Source organism: Zerene cesonia, chromosome 13 (genome assembly GCF_012273895.1).
Source record: "Zerene cesonia ecotype Mississippi chromosome 13, Zerene_cesonia_1.1, whole genome shotgun sequence".
NCBI classification, from domain to species: Eukaryota; Metazoa; Arthropoda; class Insecta; order Lepidoptera; family Pieridae; genus Zerene; species Zerene cesonia.
This window is the reverse complement of record NC_052114.1, coordinates 1,224,028-1,243,144: the sequence shown is the minus strand read 5'-3', so window position 1 is coordinate 1,243,144 and position 19,117 is coordinate 1,224,028. Positions and strand designations below refer to the sequence as shown.

Genomic DNA, 19,117 nt, shown 5'->3' with positions numbered 1-19,117 from the left:
TCGCGTTTAAAATCCGTTAAAAAGTTTTTAATTTCCAAATGTATAATACTCGCGTAAAATCAAACACAAGAAAAAATCCTAAGAGTAATAATTGTACTGACATTTAGTACAAGAAGAATAAATCAACGAATTAAAGTCGTACCTACCCCCATGATACATCGCTGACCATTTTTTGTAGAAATGAATTAATTTTATCTTAAAAAAAACACAAGGAAAACCTGCTTTTCATTTAATTTACCACCAGTCATCGTACAAGTTTACCTTGAAGTTTATCTCTCCAGGTAATTGTCACAATCTACTGAAGTGCATTGACGCAAAGTTTTGCGGGTATATAAAGTTTTAAAACCAATGTTTCACTGAATGTGTCCTACTTTAACTGCGAGCCACACGTGAAGTTGTGATAAGGTACGGATTAATGTACTGGGATAAATTGTAAAACTCAAAAAATGGCATATTACTTATGGTAATTAACTGGTATAAATTGTGAAACTACAAACAAATTAAATGACTAATACAAGCTTTTGCCCGCGGCTTCTATTGCGTTAAATTGGGAGTAGTTTTATAGATTTTATTACATATTACCCTCCTGGAAGAGTGATCTCTATGTATTAAAAAAACGCCATCAAAATCCATTGCGAAGTTTTAAAGATTTAAGCATACAAATTCACAGACAGAGAAAGTGACTTTGTTTCATACTTTGTAGTGATTATTTACAATAAAAAACCGGTCAAGATTTATGTGATATGGCGATAGACAGATGGATAGACATACAGACAGATGGACAATAAAGTCTAAGTAACAAGGTCCCGTTTAACTTAATCTTTAAAAGTGATGTTTAAATTTTTTTTTGATGTTAAATTTTTTTTTCTTGTGTTTGATTTTACGCGAGTATTATACATTTAGAAATTAAAAACTTTAAGTTGCTTTTCCAATTATATAAAAGGTAAGAAGTTGGAGGTTAGCATTTTTATCTGTGGATGTGTTTGCGAGGAATGCCTGGTGAAACAGCTAGTAATTTTAATTAGTAAGACTATTCACTTCCAAGGCAATGATTCTATCCTACTAATATTATATCCGACTTCCCACTATCCTATCCTATCCTACTATCCTACTAATATTATAAGCGAAAGTTTGTAGGGATGTGTGTATGTTTGTTACTCTTTCGCGCAGAAACTACAGAACCGATTACAATGAAATTTGGTGCGTAGATAGCTGGACAACTAGAATAATATAAAGGCAACTTTGTATCCCAATATTCCTACGGGATACTGACTTATGCGGGTGAAACCGTGGGGTGCAGCTAGTATATTATATAGTTTCTATAAAACCTTAGATATTAACGCAAGAGTTTTGTTTGTTTTTCTTTCACGTCGGAACGGAGCGATTTTGTGCCATGATTTATTTATCTGTATATGGACGAAGGCTAAAGAGTGACATTGGTAACGCGGGCAAAGCCACGGGCGGAAAGCTAGTTTCAAATATAAAATCATAATTGGATTAAATTTAATTATATCAAAATGTCCATCAACTTAACAAGGGTTTTATTTCCTTTGAATAAAGGAATTTGTGACCTAGGGACTTTAATTTAATTTCATTATAAACTAAGTAGATTATGTTTTTAATAAATTTTTGATTTATTTAACTTAAAATAATGTTGCTGGAAATAAGAAAGGAAATAAATGATAATATCTATTAAGTAAAAAGGAGTGAAGTCCCGTGTCCCCTAGTGGGGTATGGGGCAGATGATGTACATCTGTTTCACTGGTCGCATTTTCTTTACGGACAAGTAGGTGATCAGCCTTCTGTGTCCTGCCAGACGGGACTTTTTTTTTGTGCGTCCCCACCGGGAACTGAACCCAGGACCCCTCGGTTCTACGCTCACGCGTTAACAACTGAACCAAGGAGGCGGTAAATATCAAAATAATATCTAAACATACATACAAATAAATATAGAGTCATACCCTAATAATAAATGAGTATTTATTAAAAAAAATAGTCATTTAAGTAGGTGAAAATGCGAGACGCAGCTAGTTACAGATAGTTATCGTCCACGCCATCTGGATGATTGGATATTTACCACCATATAATTTCCCCGGCGTTGTGTTTTTCGTAAGATCTATCGCTACTACTACTGCGATGCTCTAGTAGACTTTATTATTGTTAATTACTAATATTATAAATGCGAAAGTTTGTTTGTTAGGATGTTTGTCCCTCAATCAGGCTGAATCTACTAAACGGTCGCTCCCTTGAGATAAAAGAGGAAACTTGATTTACGAGCGGAACCGGGGCTAGCGTCTAGTTACTTATAAATTACGACAAACTTGATCCAATATGTTCTAATTAACTATGCAGTACCTATTCCATCCCCCGCATGTGGAGTGATATAACTTCTTGGACCAAAACTGCCATATAATTACAATAGAACATCACTTCAGATAAGTTCGTTAATTTATTTATTTTTATTTTATTTTATTGATTTCCAAACAACTTATACACTAATATAAGAGCAGCAGTAATAATGTACATCAAATATTGTTCTATGTTTAAATCTATTCCTCATACACAAATTACTATCTAGTGCGCAAGATTAACTTAACGAAAAAATTGGGCTATTAATGTTAGCAACTTATCATATTGCTTGAACCTACAACCGCGTAAATAAAGTACAGGACGCTAGTCGTGGGCTCACCTTTCGAAGTTTCTGGATTTATTTGACGTGACACCTCACGCGTAAATATGTCGCTTTGAGGACAAGTGTGCGCACGAAGTGTCCCATGAAAGATGACATTCGCTCTACAATCACAGACACTAGACTTTTCCGACTGTCCGGTTGTCGGTCAAAGGTGGAGGCTGTTTTTTGCGAATTATGACTTCATACCTAGAATATCTTTGTGTTTAGGTATTAGGCGTCTTTCTTATTTGCTCCAGCATAAGTTACCAGTAGATAAATCTCCGGTTTAAACAAATTAAATAAACAATGACTAGATTTTTTAAGACTCTTTACTTGTGTACTTGTATATAAAATGTTACGTGTGAGAAATAATCATGAGGTCACCACACAACATCTATCCATCGCTCGAAATGGTCAAAGATTTCGATAGACCCTAAACTCATTCATTTATATTGGACTTCCTCTTCGACTACACATATCCATTATGTAAAAAGCTTAAATTTGACAAAAATTGACCTACTATATGTTACCCGCAGTTTCTCCCTTATTCCCATTGGAATGAGATGATTGACTTCGGTTAAAATAGCTTGTATCACTATCTTGACTTCCAATCATCTCCATATATTAAAATCATATCACGAAATCGCTCCGTAACCACACGGAAGACGTATAATCAATATTTGTTTAAGATATGTTAGTACAAGTATATAGTAAAGACTTCAATCATAATAGTAGGATACATTCCTACTTTAATTAATATTAATTATAATCCTATCCTCCTACTAGTCTACTAATAATTAAATGCGAAAGTTTTTAAGGATGAGTGTGTCTTTCACGCAAAAACTGCTGAACCGATTGCAATGAAATTTGGTACATAGATAGCTGGACAACTGATATAACACATAGGCAATTTTTTATCCCGATATTCCTACGGGATACGGACTTACACAGGTGAAACCGCGGGGTGCAGCTAGTATGTCAATAATCTTAAACTAACATTTAAAAAAAGCAAAAATAACCACGGGCTATCTCTTTGCTCACAATTATTCTTTACCGTATTTCTATTGACTCAATCACTACGAATAGAAAATAAGGCAAACAAGATGCTGCCTTTATAAGCCAATTGAATCTTTTATTTTTCTTTATTATCGAAGTTAACGATAATATTCCAAAGCTTTGAAAATAATAAAACGTATTTGTATTGAAATAAAACAACCTATGTTTATATAAGTGGAGTAAACACCTACATGGATATGTTTAAAATTGGTTTGAACTATTAATTCTAAATATTATATTAGTTAGGAAATAGCACAGTTCAGTTTGCACATATAATTTTAATAAGCTTAGAAATTAAAAAGAGTCGAGTCGAGTCTCCCCGTGACCACGCTCGCTGTAAAGTGTTCGAAATGTCGGGTTATTAATATAATGAATAAATCGTTAAAAAGTTTTTAAATTTTAATTGGATAATACTCGCGTGAAATCAAACACAAGAAAATACTATTCAATGAGCTTATTCATATTATTAAAAGAAGCCTATTAGAGCTTCTTTATGTAATAAATGCAGACTAAGCTACAACTTGAATAATATATTTTAAACATATCAGAGAAGATGCAAAAACAGCGTTGCAACTTCTTGTAAACATCATTTAAAAACGTTGTAATAACAACTTCATGCATACTATTTGTACAATAATAGCGAATTATTTTGCAATGATAATTGCCTAACATTTGTTCAAAAGCTTACCAAATAGCATAAGTATACTAAAACCTTGTGAGAATGCCGCATAAGCTCCTACTAAAATCAGCGTGTGCAACCGACACGATCATTGTGTGTCATATAAGGAACGCTGTGGACACTAAAATAGTTGAAGCATGACCGTCAACAGACTGTGACAAGATTTCCTGCAATTGAATATCAACTTTATTGCGCAGAACTTAAAATTCATTGCTCACCAGAAGCGTTGCAACCTTGTTTCCGAAGCTTTTCCAATGTTCAGATGTTTGCAGTTTATTTAAATGAAGTTGTAATTTAGTTTGAACATTTTTATGGGCGCTGTTGTTCTGATTATAGTGATTGGTAGTTTTTGATGCTTGATTATTGTTGGATTTTGTCTGGGTTGAAACATTATAAAAAAAGATCTTTAATTCCCTGGTATATTTTCTATACAACAATGTTTGTAGAGTAATGTGGAAAATATTGAAAATCATATTTTTTACTTTTTGTTACGTAAAATAAGTTATATATTCTAAAAGATCGTTATGATTTCTCATAAAATAACATATGAAAACATTTCGTTTTAAAAGGCAGACAAATTATAAAAACCAATACTACCTACCATAAACCGCAAAAAATAATAATGTTTTCATTGCTGAAATGAACTGAAACGGCATCAGTTGTGCGCCACATATTCAAAGGTTATGTATCAAAACAAATGAAGTGTATACCCGGGTTTCATCCGGTCCAATATCGGGTCGGACAACGTGCCGGCAATTTGTCCGGATTAAGAATTTACGACGTACCCCGCTAGCCGGATAAAAAGTATAAAGCCAAATTGGCTTCTTTGCTATTTGTGGCAGATCTGGCTTTTCCCTGCCTTGCCAATATATTTATGAAATTTCGGAAATTGTTTAATGAGTTAAGTTCAGTTCACACAACACTTTAAGCGACAAGCTTTAAATTCTCACCGAAATGTTTTCGAAATATATTCAAATTATAACTTTCTTCACATCTGACAAGTGTAATATTTTATAGCTTTGCTATAATATTTTATGGTTTTTATATAAAATTTTACGAGGTTGCCTAATTTTGTCAAATTATATGAAGTACTAAAGATGTTAAATTTTTCCAGTTCAAGAAGTGTTTCTATTATGTTTTTTTTTATCTTGGCAAACAAGGAAAGTCCATTTAAAAGAACATGCTTTATATAACGTCATAGAAGCACAAATAAACTACGGAGTGATTATATATTAATGCGTCAACGGACCAGAAGCGAGCAATTTGCACGAATCTGGAAGTATGCAGAGACGAGGCGCTTTGTCTCCGATGTCCCCGGAGATACGACTAGGAATAGAATGTGACGGACGAATTACACTTGTAATTGGGGATGAATAGGGATTGTTTGAGATAGATGAGAGCGCCGTAATTGGAATGAAATGGAAAGACATTGGATGTTACAATGATACTAACGGGATATAGGCATTAATTGTGGATGGACGTCAGCAGTTACTACTACCTCCGGTTCCGTTCAACCGGTTCGGTTTGTGAGGACTTAATATACACGTTTAGTCTTACACAATATGTTTTGTATCATGAAAAAAAAATCTTAATGCACCAAATCTTACTAATATTATAAATGCGAAAGTTTGTAAGGATGTGTGTGCCTTTGTTGCTCTTTCACGCAAAAACTACTGAACCGATTGCAATGAATTTAGTACGTAGATAGCTGGACAACTGTTATACCGTATAGGCATTACCATATTACGCGGGTGAAACCGCGGGCGCAGCTAGTATGCCATAAAGTTTCTTCCGTTAATACGTCATTTTATTGTTGTTTCAATTTGCTATATGACGATGCAACCGTATTGTATTATGGAATAACTCTTAATATACATTAGATATAAGTCCGTCTTGGGTATTAACACAATATCAAACTGACATTAAATTCGCCTCATTCTACGTAAGAATGACTTTAAAATTACGACCAAATATATAAATAGGAAATGTAATTACACAAATCCGTTTAAAGATTTCTATAGAATACCAAAACTATAAAACTAAATTCGATTGCAATATTTTAGTCCATAAAAATGTAGTTGAATCGTTATTACGTTTGCAGACAGCAGTATCGGGTTTAAAAATGGGTTATCCACAATAAAATACAACATTTGATATTTCCATCACGCGTCGTGTTTGCCTTTTCACAGTTCAACGATCGAATCAACTTCAAAGCTTAGATCTTTGTGATTTATTATATCCTTCATAACATTTCTTGAAAAGGTTTTGCTACGAATGCAAATTTTTCTGTCTACGCGTGACTGAGTTTTGCTATGAGAAGATCTTTGCTGTGTGTTTGTTGTTCATTAACATTGTCATGTTTGTATGTGCTTAATAAAATACGTATGATTCTTATAAATGATACTATTTTAAGAAATTTGAATTTTAATCTGAAAAGTTAGTAGTCCATTGTTACAGTATGCTTATACATTAATGGTACTTATTTGACTTCCTTAATTTGATCGTGCGTTTAAAATTTTCAGAGTTTTTATTCAGAAAATATTTTACTAATCAGTTTCAATATTTTATAAGAACTTTGAATCTTATACCTTTAAACGAGCAATTCTTGTATATATATTATATAATTGGAATCTCGGAATCGGCTCCAACGATTTTCATGAAATTTAGTATATAGGGGGTTTCGGGGGCGATAAATCGATCTAGCTAGGAATTTTTTTTAGAAAATGTCATATTCGTGTTTTATTCGTGTTTTTTTTCCTGACATCTATTGGTGAATAATAATACTATTTTGCTTCGTAGATAGCTGGACAACTGAAATAACACATAGGCACTTTTTATACCGATATTCCTACGGGATACGGACTTACGCGGTTTCAACCGCGGGTCACAGTTAGTGATGTATAAAAATGCCACTGTCAAAACAGAAAACATTATCTAAATTTAGAATCTAACAAAAATCTAAAATCACAAAATGTATATTATCAGTAGACAAGAATTTTATTACATAATTCCACCTGAATCCAGCTTGTGAGGCCGACGTCAAAAACTCATCAACACCGAATGTAAAAAACCAGAAAAAAACGTCTGCCATATTCCAGGAATGTTACTCCACCACCATGATTAATGCCATCTAACAAATTGGGACCAAAAATAGATCCCAGGAGCACGCCGCTATATAACGCGCGGTAAACTTTTTGTCCGGATGTTCGCGGTGACTGATCGCATCTGCGTCTATTTATATACGAGTTATTTGCACTTAGGTGAAGCTGTAGATGCAAGGTTCATGTAGCTTCAGATTTCAATAGACATTTCAATGACATGATTTAGGTCTATCCGCTTATAAACGTGAATGGTGATTTTGGGTGTCTGAATTTTTATTCTGTTCTTTAATTTTAAATCTAAACATGTAAGTATATTTGTGTCAAATTGAGTTATAAGAGACGTAAGTAAATAAAGAAAATTTTTTATTGAAAAGTTATTGTAAATTTTGTTTTTTTAAATCATTCAAGTGCGAGTAGCACTCGTAACAGTAAGGGTTCCATACAAATAAAAATAAGAGAATCTCCAAAAAACAAATACCCATCCCATTAATGACCGTTCTAGCCGTTGCTTATCCCCATTTTTATATAATTTGTTCTAATAACGGTATTAGAAGTACATCATTTCTTGAAGTTTCAAATATCTAACTATCTGATTACAAACGGATGGATAGATTAAAAGATAGACAAGCAGGAAAGTCTTAGCAATCGGGTCCTGTTTTAGTCTTTGGGTACAGAACCCTAAATTATATTCAAAGCCATAAATACAAAAAAAAATAACAATACTATAATAATAAAATACTAAAAGATATAATATGAGAAGCTGCGGGTATACTCGCTAATAAAGCCATAACTATTGTTATAAAGTTTATGCTATTGTGTCTCGATTAAAATTATACACGCTCACAATTTAACTCGCCCCTTGACACTATAAAATTAAGACCCTTTAACGATTATGTCTTCATAATAAAGTTATATCCCAACGAATTGATGTATTTAACAAAAAGATATTAACAATTACTGATAATATAAACAAATGAAATCCAACCTTATGGCTATCGCTGAAAATAGAATATCCTATGCACACGTATCCACTAAACCATTTCGTATGCATCTAACCATAAAGCGTCACACATTTGAAAATTATTGTCAGTAAAATGCATTTTACGGCGTAACAATAAAGGCTATTATCGTATGCGTGTTTTTATAAGATTGTGTTATGTCGTTTGTTCAATTAGGGTTGTCAGTTTTGCTCTAAATCTAATATATTCTGCTTCTTATTTAGTGACTTATTTTATGCCGGTTCTGCGAAGTCTACGTACGTCACAATACTTAACAAAATGACTATGCAAATTTTTTTTAATCTTGCAGTTTTAACGATTCAAATTTAAAGATGTTATATGTATATAGTTCTTTTAATTAAGAAAACATACAACTCTAACTACGAAACTACGCACTATTAGTATTGTCGCTTTTGAGCGGGCGTCCTGACACGTCAAAATGTATGCAGTATTGTTGCAAGAGACAACCCTACATGCAATTGACCCCCGGTATCAATTGAGACGAGATGTGGGGTACTGATCGTTCCGATCCATTAGTCTGGTTAATCCGTGTTAGTTAAACCAATATTCGGAGTTCTGTTCTTAGAATTATTCATTGCTTTGTAACTTCCATTGTCTTCAGAGTGCTCATTTCTCTAAGCGTGCAATCCTAAGAAATATTAAGTTGCTAGTGACCAAATAAACCAATGACCTGCTTTCGACCTCCAGTGTATGTGAAACATAAACAAATTATATGACTGTGATTTCAACGGTATGAAGAAATATAATGAAAACATACGAAATTTCTTTGTCATTCCTCATCAGATATTAGCTTATTCTGTATAAGCAGTGACTGAAATATGAACAAAGCATATAATATCACTAGTAATGTATATTTAGTTTTCTAAGAATATAGTGTAGGCGTATAGAAAGGAAAGAAAAACCCAAACTTTGTTAGACTTACGTTTATCTTCATTCTTCTCTTCGATATTTATTGCCAGAATAAATATATTTTAGTTGAGCCTTTGTCTGATTTAGGTTTTTTATGTTAATTTTGTTCTTCTTAATAGAAAACAGGATTTCGGGATGATAAATATACAACATAGACATCTACATAACGCTAAATGATGTCTTCAAGACAATCGTATTTTTTATTTGATTTACTTTTTTATTTCATTGTGTTTTTTTAAAATGATAACATAATAATAAAATGTCTTTTTTTCTGTTTCCTGTGTTCTTATTGTTTCTTTCTAAGTTTGTACAATAAAGCATTATAAATAAATAAATGAAAATAAAATTATAATTAATATATAAAATTATATTTTTATATTTAAATTATAAAATGTTGATTGTTAGTCAACCAGAGATATAAAATATAAAATGAGGAGATGATGAAATAATATTAGAATATTTTCTATCTGTTGCTAAAACTGAAGCCTAACCGTTCTAAAAAACAATTCCATATCATCATACCAATAACAACCAGGACACCCACTAGCAAACTAATATAATAAACATTTAAAATAAAGCTAAATCGCTTAACAAAGTCAATTTGTAACCAAGTTACTGTATAACGAGCGCTAGCCAATTGTTATTGCGCAGTTCCCTGCAGTGGAAGCGAGTGGAAGCTCGATAATTGTATTTTGCACATTTTCTACTACCTAATTTTCAGTATGGCTTTATATTTTATTCGTAAACTGTTGTAATTTGTTGCTCAATACTCAATTTACGATAGGATTCTGTGATTGGATATCAGAACGAAATAATGTATTAAAGTTATTCTATAAATTTATATTAATATGTTGTTATTACGTAGTTATTTATTTTAATTGTTCATTTAAAAGTTTATAAAGCCTACCGTAGAAAATGCAACATGATCTTTTACGAATGTGGAATTTGCTCGAATGCTGAAATACACTACGTATTTAAGATTCAGAATAAATATATATACAAATATGAAAGTGGTATCATTATCGTAGTAGTAGTAGACATATTATATAGTAGGTATCTGCAAATACGTATTTTAATATTTTTCTATAAGCGGTGGCGAAGTTTTGAACATTTTCAATATATTGTGTTGTGAGTATAAACTCAAAAAAACAAGACTCAAAGAAGCAAAGGATGAAAGGAAATAATTAAAATATAATATTTTCTTGTGAAGTGGCAATGCTGGACACATAGCCTGTCGAAACAATGGTCGTTGGGGTAGAAAAGATCAGGAATGGAGACCACGTACCGGGCGACGAAGTGTGGATCGACCTCCCACAAGGTGGTTAGACTAATAAAAGACAAACTGGTTTAAGTAGCAGGGAATCGCTGGATGCCGACCGCCGGTGACCAATCGAGCGGGAAATCTTTGAAGGTGGCCTTAGTCTGGCAGTGGACGTTCCACGGCTGAAACGACGACGACGAATATTTCTCAAATTGAAAAACTTCATTAAAGTATTATAATTTCTAGTAATAATGTGCAATAAATTAACTACTCAACAGTGTTGTGTATTCTGAACATGGTAAATTGTATCAAAAAAAACAATGCAACAGTAATAATTAAGTGATACGATTCATAATCTTTTAAAGCAATAGAAGTAAATAGAAGTAAGAAAGTTATGAATATTTGAAATGTTTGAAGAGAAAAAAAATAACGCGATGTACAAACTTTGATCCCGCTGAATTTACGATTCCGAAATAAAATCAAATCAAATCAACGAAAATTTTCCCCATGTCTAACATATTTTTCTTATGAAGTTTCGAAGTCATCAATAATAATAATACTCCTTACACCCCAAAATACGGCGACGCGGGGGTTCTTCAAATCTAATTAAAATTTGAGAAGGACGTGACAAAAATATGATCGCTGATGGATGAGTTTAGGGTGATATTATCGACACGTGAACTTTATACTGACATAATGGGGTGTCACTCATTGCACGATTTCACAAGTGTTATCTATTATGGACACGATTCAAGAAAGGAAAAGAAAGAAAGGTATGATTTGTTCTCATTACACGCTAAATGAGATAATATAAGCCTAGAATGTAGAACAGGGATATACATAGCAGATTATATTATTGAAGTAGGATAAAAAACAGCCCGATCATGTCCAATTTGATTTGACTTGTAATATTTTTCTTTGATAAACAAACAAGATTAGTAATAATTATATAAAGATTTGTAATCCAATAACTTTATGATAGAACTCAATTAAAAATACATGTACCTATTAACATTCAAATAAAATGATGGATACTAAGAATAAATCTAGAACAGGTTAACTTAAGGACTGAAGCCAAAATAAATGAAATATTCCATGTAACACTTGTAAGTTTTCTGGAAGAAATCACATTGCCCTTACAATGAATGTGGGTGGTATTAAAATATCAATTTCTATTAACCAAAGATAATGTACAAAGTACTTCTACGAATTTTAAAACAGGCTTGGTTATTATTTACTAGACCGCTAGTGGTCCGCCCCGGCTTCATCCGTGATTCAAATATAGCCTTATACACTCTGTAATCACGTACGTATCCAATGGTGAAAGAAGTTATGTAGTTCCTAAGATTAACTCGGTCAAATAAACAAACGAAGACATAACAGGACAACAACTCTATTGGTATGTGGCGTGTAATTTCTATAACGATAGTATATTCTCTTACAGTCGTAAATTAGTCAACAATTTATGCCCAATTATTGAGTCAAGACCTATTATACGAAAAAGCTTCCACTGTAAATTTTGTGTAAAGAAATATATTTTAATGCCTAACCGTTAGCTACGTGATCGAGTGGGGGTTACCCAGTGTAAGTGATCCGATATTTTAAGATTCTGCTGACGAGAGAGTGTTATAATTGGTGACCATTCAACAATGAGAGGTCGTGTTATTTTATAGCAATAAATAATATATTTGCTGCCTTAAATATTACGTCATAAAAGTTGCTTATAATAAGAATAAGACACTTTTAAGAATGAATGTGACATTTATTCCCGCATATCCAATATGTTTTTATTTATACTTAATCGAGTATATTGAATCTGTGTTTGTTTGTTTCACCATTTAATACTACCACGGTTGAATACTTCTTGTGCGAAGGATTCAGTTTATACAAATTTCCCCAAAAAGAGGTAAATCACGAAAACATAGAGAATACACACTTCCTCCACACAAATGCGGATTTATAAATTTTTGTTTCAAACAACATTTGAAGAAAAAAACCTCTGGCACTGATCCAGGATGATTCATTTAAAGGAACGACGAATCGCAATTATCTTCTTAAAGTTAGATTTGTTACATGAAAACTCACTTTATTCGCTTATGATATAGTTCAAATTTAGTTTATAAGTTGGGAGATTAAAGTTTGCTCATCGTGTCTGAAGCAACTGATATATACATAACTAGCTGACTTCACATGGGTTTCACCGTCTACTGCTTTAATGCGAAAGTTTATGAAGATATATGTTTGGATAGTTTTGACTTACAGAAAAAACTTGGCCAAAGTGGTGTAATATAGTTTATTAATTAAAATGAATATATCAGTTTTCATAAAAAAGAAAATTGACTAAACAAATGAAGCGTTTCGAATCGAAAAAACGGATTTATCTAAAGAACATTAAAACAATGAGCTTATTAGCTTTAAATAGCAAGTTTCAGTCCTACTCTTACCCTTCTGATAGTTAATATAAATAACATATTATATATTGCAGTTTACTATATATATATATAGAACACAAAAAAATTAACTTTATATAATTATAGAAGGTATACATAATACAAAATGTGTTATATAAGTTGAAATCCTTTTAAATAAATATAATGAATCAAAATGATTTATAATGCATATCTTAAAATTGTAGTCATAATATATCGGCCATAGATTGCCTGCCTATCTTTATATTGCAGGCTACGGCCGGTGTCCTACGAATTATTAAATTTATCAAAAGTTATTAATATATATAGTTAAGACCTATTCAACCAAAACCGTCTGAAAACACAAACAAAAGAAGACCTTTCTTGTAGTATTTGAAGATTATGCAGAGAGCTATGAATATATTAATTTAAAACATCGAACATTCGAGAAATAAGCCCATACATTTGTCTCGGAGTAAATAAATCCAATAATCCTTATACAAATGTGTCGCCGTTCCTTCGAATACCGCATAAATTATGATAAAACTCACTGATGTGCTTCAAAATGGATATTAATAATTCTATGTTTAACAATGCATTTACGTTGTTTGATTTATTTATTGTGCTGTATTAATACTTCAATAACCTTTAACCTTTAACATATATAATATTAACTAGCATACCCGGCCACACGTTGCTGTGGCCGAGTCATAATTAAAAATATTAAGATATTAAATTATTGGGATAATTAATCGAAATAAAAACTATCCTATATCTTAAGTTGGACCAGATTACACATAAAATGCCAAATTTCATCAAAATCGGTTGAGTTGGTGAAGAGTTCATTGGGAACATACATCATGACAATGGATTTTTATATATTAAGAATAGCTACACCCGGCAAACGTTGTTATGCCTTGCTCTTATCATTTAGGTGTGTGAAAAATAAATTTTGGTCGATTCTCAGACCTGCAAAAAATTTCATCAAAATCGGTCAAGCCGTTTTGGAGGAGTATGCCAACGAAAACTGTGACACGAGAATTTTATATATTAGATATGTGCCCAAACTATAAATCTGAACAGTTTTTTTGAACGTGCTAATTCAGGAACTGTTGGACCGATATTATTATTAAAAAACAAATAAACATTAAATTGTCCGATGTCACTTGATTAAATAAACATTTTCCGGTTTATACGAATACATGGTGAATGAAAAACTTATTAATAAATGCTCATATATTTTAAATACATTACGCTGTCAGTTTAAAATCGTCTCCTGCATCGAATACATTTATATTAAATAAATATATAATAAAACTAGATACACGCCCCGGCTCCACCCGGGTAGTCTTTAATCGTAATTGAAATAATATAAGCTATCCTATATTTTAAGTTCAATCAAACTGTACACGGTATGCAAAGTTTATTAAAATCGGTTGTGTAGTTTAGGAGTCCGCCGCGGATAACGTGACACGTAATATATATTAAGATAATGAACTAACAAACAACATGTTTTAAGTTTTTTTTTTTCATCGCCTCTACTTATGTGTATAATATTTTTGTCAACCGTCTGCGAAAAAGGAGGTTATCCATTTTACTGTATTTTTTGTGTTTGTTACGTAATAACTTTTTACCAGGTGAACTGATTTTGTATGATTCCTCTTTCTAGCCTGGTGTTAGCCCCGTGGTTCTTTTTAAATTTAGTCTAATTCTAATATTTAGCAGACGGGGTCATTTTATAATACTTATTTTAATTGAAAAAATAATTGATTAATATGTGTATATTTTATTTTTTTTTTTGAAAACATTAACATTAGTGTTAATGTTTTCAAAAAAAAAGAAAACTGATTATATGGCCTTGAATTTGTCTTAAATAGAGTAAAATTAGTGACTAAATTTTTACGAGCACTTTAAAACGGATGAAGTTACAAATTGTTCAGCGTTTGCTAAGTTTTTAATTTGTTTTGCGAGCAATTATAACTTTTTTACCTCAGCACAGATTATTAAAATGCAAATTCGGGATTTCTCACACTTTGTTAAATTTGTGAAGATTTGTTGTGTCATTTGGCACTTCTTAAATTTATTCACATTGTATTATTCAATTCACATACAATAGCAGAGTCGTCGTATGGTTATATTATTAACTAGCTATTCGCCCTGGATGCACCTGGGTAGATGTTGTTAGGTTGTCAAGTTTTGAAGAGCTATTAACCAAATCAAAGCGAAAAAAATCCAACAAAGTAATTAAGATCCCTTAATCTGCTTTTCTAATACGAAATATATATTTTTTTTTAATATTATTGCCTAGCTGTTACCGGCAACTTTGCCTGCATTAAGGATAATTAAAAATTGTAAATATTCAATCAATTATCTTTTTATTCCTTACTCTGTATATTTGACAATGCATTTGCAGGAGCGTAGAGCCTTGAAGGAGGTTTCATGGGCTGTGGTGGTCGATTCCTTTTCTATAACAAAAAAATAAGAACCATGTTTATATAAGACTACTAATACTATAAATGCGAAAGTTTGTAAGGATGTGTGTGTGTGTTTATTGCTCTTTCAAGCAAATTTACTGAACCGATTGCAATGAAATTTGGTACGTAGATAGCTGGTCAACTAGAATATAGGCAACATTGATATTCCTACGCGATACAGACTTACGCGGGTGAAACCGCTGGGCGCAGCTAGTATGACATAATTTCGGGTGCCATTTCTTATTTTAAATCGTAACATTGATGGAAATGAATGTGTGAGTGTATATATATATATATATAACTGACAACTTGTAGTGCTAGCTTGTATCTTTGTTTGTTCTGGAAGATGATTCAGCTAAGTGATTTGATTGACGCCATACTAAGGCTGAATGTTACATGAACGTTTGCCTAGAAGGTGCTTTTATAATTTCTTCGGTTCTCCACCGGCGTCCCAAAAGGAAGTTCTCAACTAGATCGTTTTTCGGCTTTGTTATTTGATAAGTCTAGGGTTTTTTTACCAATTGCCATGATTCTTTTTGAATTTGATAGGGAATTTTTGTCCATTGCTCAATCATCACATAATCCTCATATAATATGTAACATTGCCATAGGATCCCTCCCAGAAACGTCGGTAATGAATACGTAGAAGAAAATTATATTATGAATATTCAACTGTGAAAACATAAAATCATAGAAATAAAATAATATATTGATCCTTTATTAAAATGGGAAAGTTGAGGTACTTCTATAAATATACATACCGTTTCATAAAATAAATGTTATATTATGTCACCATTTGCGCCGGTAAATATGATTTAAAACAACGTCGTTACGCCTATCGTATCTCCCCTACCAAACACTCTCATCAAGTATACTCGATGGTATCATAGGGATACAGACAGTATTAATGAATACTTTCAGTACTTACGAAATTAAATTAATCGAGAATTTCGCTATAAATGACAAGAATAAATTGTATGGAAGCCTAGCATCATGATTCATGCCATAACATACCTTTAATCTGTTCTACCTTATATACAGCTTTTCTATACATCTGAATAGGTTTACATATTATGTACTTGGTCCCCCCCACCTTCGGTATATATATAGTTTATCTCTCAAACCTCAGTAAAAATGCAGCTTTCTAATGGTGAAAGAATTTTTGAATTGCTCCACCAGTTTCATTACAATCATTCATCTAAAAACAAAAGTTTCCTCTTCATACGAGCAGTTTAGTTCAGATTTAATCGTATTCGATTGGATCGCAGCGACTCAACCGTTCGCACACCAATTCAGATAGTTTTGGCATGTCATCGCGTTCCGTGCTCATATTTACAGCCTTTTGATCGGTAATGGGAGCCGTCAGCGATATAAATGAACTCAAGTCGCTGTCAGACTATCCGATGACATATGCCATTTGTTTCTTGTTAACAATATTGCGTCCCGGTCGCTTTTTGCGCGGCGCCACGGCGGTTCTCTATTTCCTTATTAACATCAATTGAATGGACTTTACACGTTATGATTTTATACTTATTTTTTATGACGTGAGAGTAAGTAATGATCGACGCGATTGTTAACAAATTTTAGACGTCTAGCGTTGTATTCACGTGAACTTTTGCAGAGGCACTAATTCTGAAAACTGGGTGGTGATGATCGCCTACCAGTCAACCAAAAACACATAGATATCCACCATTTTATGTATACTCATAGTTCTTCTACTTAAAGAAAGAATCTATTTATCAATGCATTTAACTGTACTACTATCAAAATATTACTAGCAAGCGCCAAGCCAAAAACAACCTTCGAGCATTGAAGACAAGAAGCCATATTGTGATATACAAACCTAGAATAGATTACAAATCGTAAAAAAAATGTCAAGTGAAACTTCCCACAAAATATTTTCATACATAAAAATCCTGCCTCTAAATATATTTCACAAGCCAAGCTCAAGATATGCGCAACGTTCCTCTGCATCATTTTAATTCACTACATTGAAGTCACAAAATCATTTCAAAGTAACTTCCTCTCGTTACAGGTCACTTGTTTCTATGAATTGCATCTGACACGCTTCAATACTCGTAATACTGTTGAATTAACCATGCCTTAGTTAAGGCGTATTATTTTGAAATGCTGCCTTATGTACTGTGTAATATCTTTGAGCAATTTAATGTAAGGATAATGGAATCAGAATTTTTATCGTAACCGGATTGCTGATATTCGATTTGCTATTTTTGAGCATCGTTTCTGAGAGAAAGATTTTTCAGAGCTCCTAATCTTATTATTAATTCAGTCTGCAAATATTTTTACTTATAACCAATTGGACGACGATGGAGTTTATCTACTTGTAGCTTACATTTTTAAGTATGGATTTATAATATAGAAAAGAAAATTAAAAATTAAATACAATACTTTGCTTGACTACAATAATAGATCAAGTCATCAATTTAGTTTGTTGCCTTGAATAGCTATTTAATGAAGACCTCTTTGACTTAATTTGAGCCTTGTAATATGTTTGTGCTTTACTTGATATTCAATATTCACATTCTCATTGAGCGAAATAATTAATCGCTATTTAATATATAGCCCTAACAGAAAATATTTTGCTATTGGAGGTATTTAATTATGGTCTCTAATTATAAATATTCCGCCAATGAGTTATTACAAATAGGTATGTGATATGCGGTAATGTTGGTTATTAAAACATTATTATACTAGGATACCAACATTACAGATTATAAAACAAAATAAATTTATAAAACTCGTAAGCCACGATTCATACGACGTGCATCACTCCAACCATATAGTTATTTTCTTATTCTAACAATTGCGACAGAGACTGGTTGACCTTTAAAAATAAAGAAAATGTTTCTTCACTCTTAATTAAACGTGCGCTCACATTTTCCTGCCCAAGACTACTAAAATTTTAAACAGCTTACCAGCATTGTTATTTACATCTGTTCACAATATGAATAAATTCTAAAAAAGAGTATGCACCACCAAGGTCGACAAAAGAATCACAATGAATCACAAAGAATTACAATTATATTACGATTGCCTATGATCATCTATCACCGAGTGTGTGGCATCTCCTCTTTTACTGGTTTTTGATAAAAAATGTGTCATATAATGCAGATATATTCCTTATCTTATGAATATTGAACAAGCGATCTAACAAATGCTCTCTTAGATATCCTTACTTGAATTTTCTTGCTCTCTTAGTAGATATCATAACCTGAAGTTTCTGTTCTTTTCAGATGTACTATGAAGTGAGGTGCGAGTGTTACGTCATGGTGAAGTGAGGAGACAAAATGAAGTTGTGGAAGAGCCTCAAGATTTCGATCGGCAAAACGGACTCCAAGGGCTACCCACATGAACTGCCGCAGTGGGGCGGGCAGGGCTATGAGCTGGACGGTATGTCATGTTCTGCTTTGTTTTTTTGAGCGTTATGAGTATAATATATAAAATAAAACGAGAGACGATGTGAGGTCATTGAGAACAAGTTTGTGTACATATATATATATATATATATATATATATAT

General features: G+C 32.4%; 1 protein-coding gene across 2 annotated transcripts in view; it reads left to right on the top strand.

The window, feature by feature from the left end:
* LOC119831242 (glutamate receptor-interacting protein 1) overlaps positions 1-19,117 on the top strand; it is a 181,604-nt gene that overhangs the window by 36,402 nt on the left and 126,085 nt on the right. For both annotated transcript variants that reach the window (XM_038354534.1, XM_038354533.1), the window contains exon 2: positions 18,833-18,989. In XM_038354534.1, coding sequence (XP_038210462.1) covers positions 18,887-18,989 — 103 coding nt within the window. In that variant the 5' untranslated portion in view covers positions 18,833-18,886. The remainder of the gene's footprint in view (positions 1-18,832; positions 18,990-19,117) is intronic.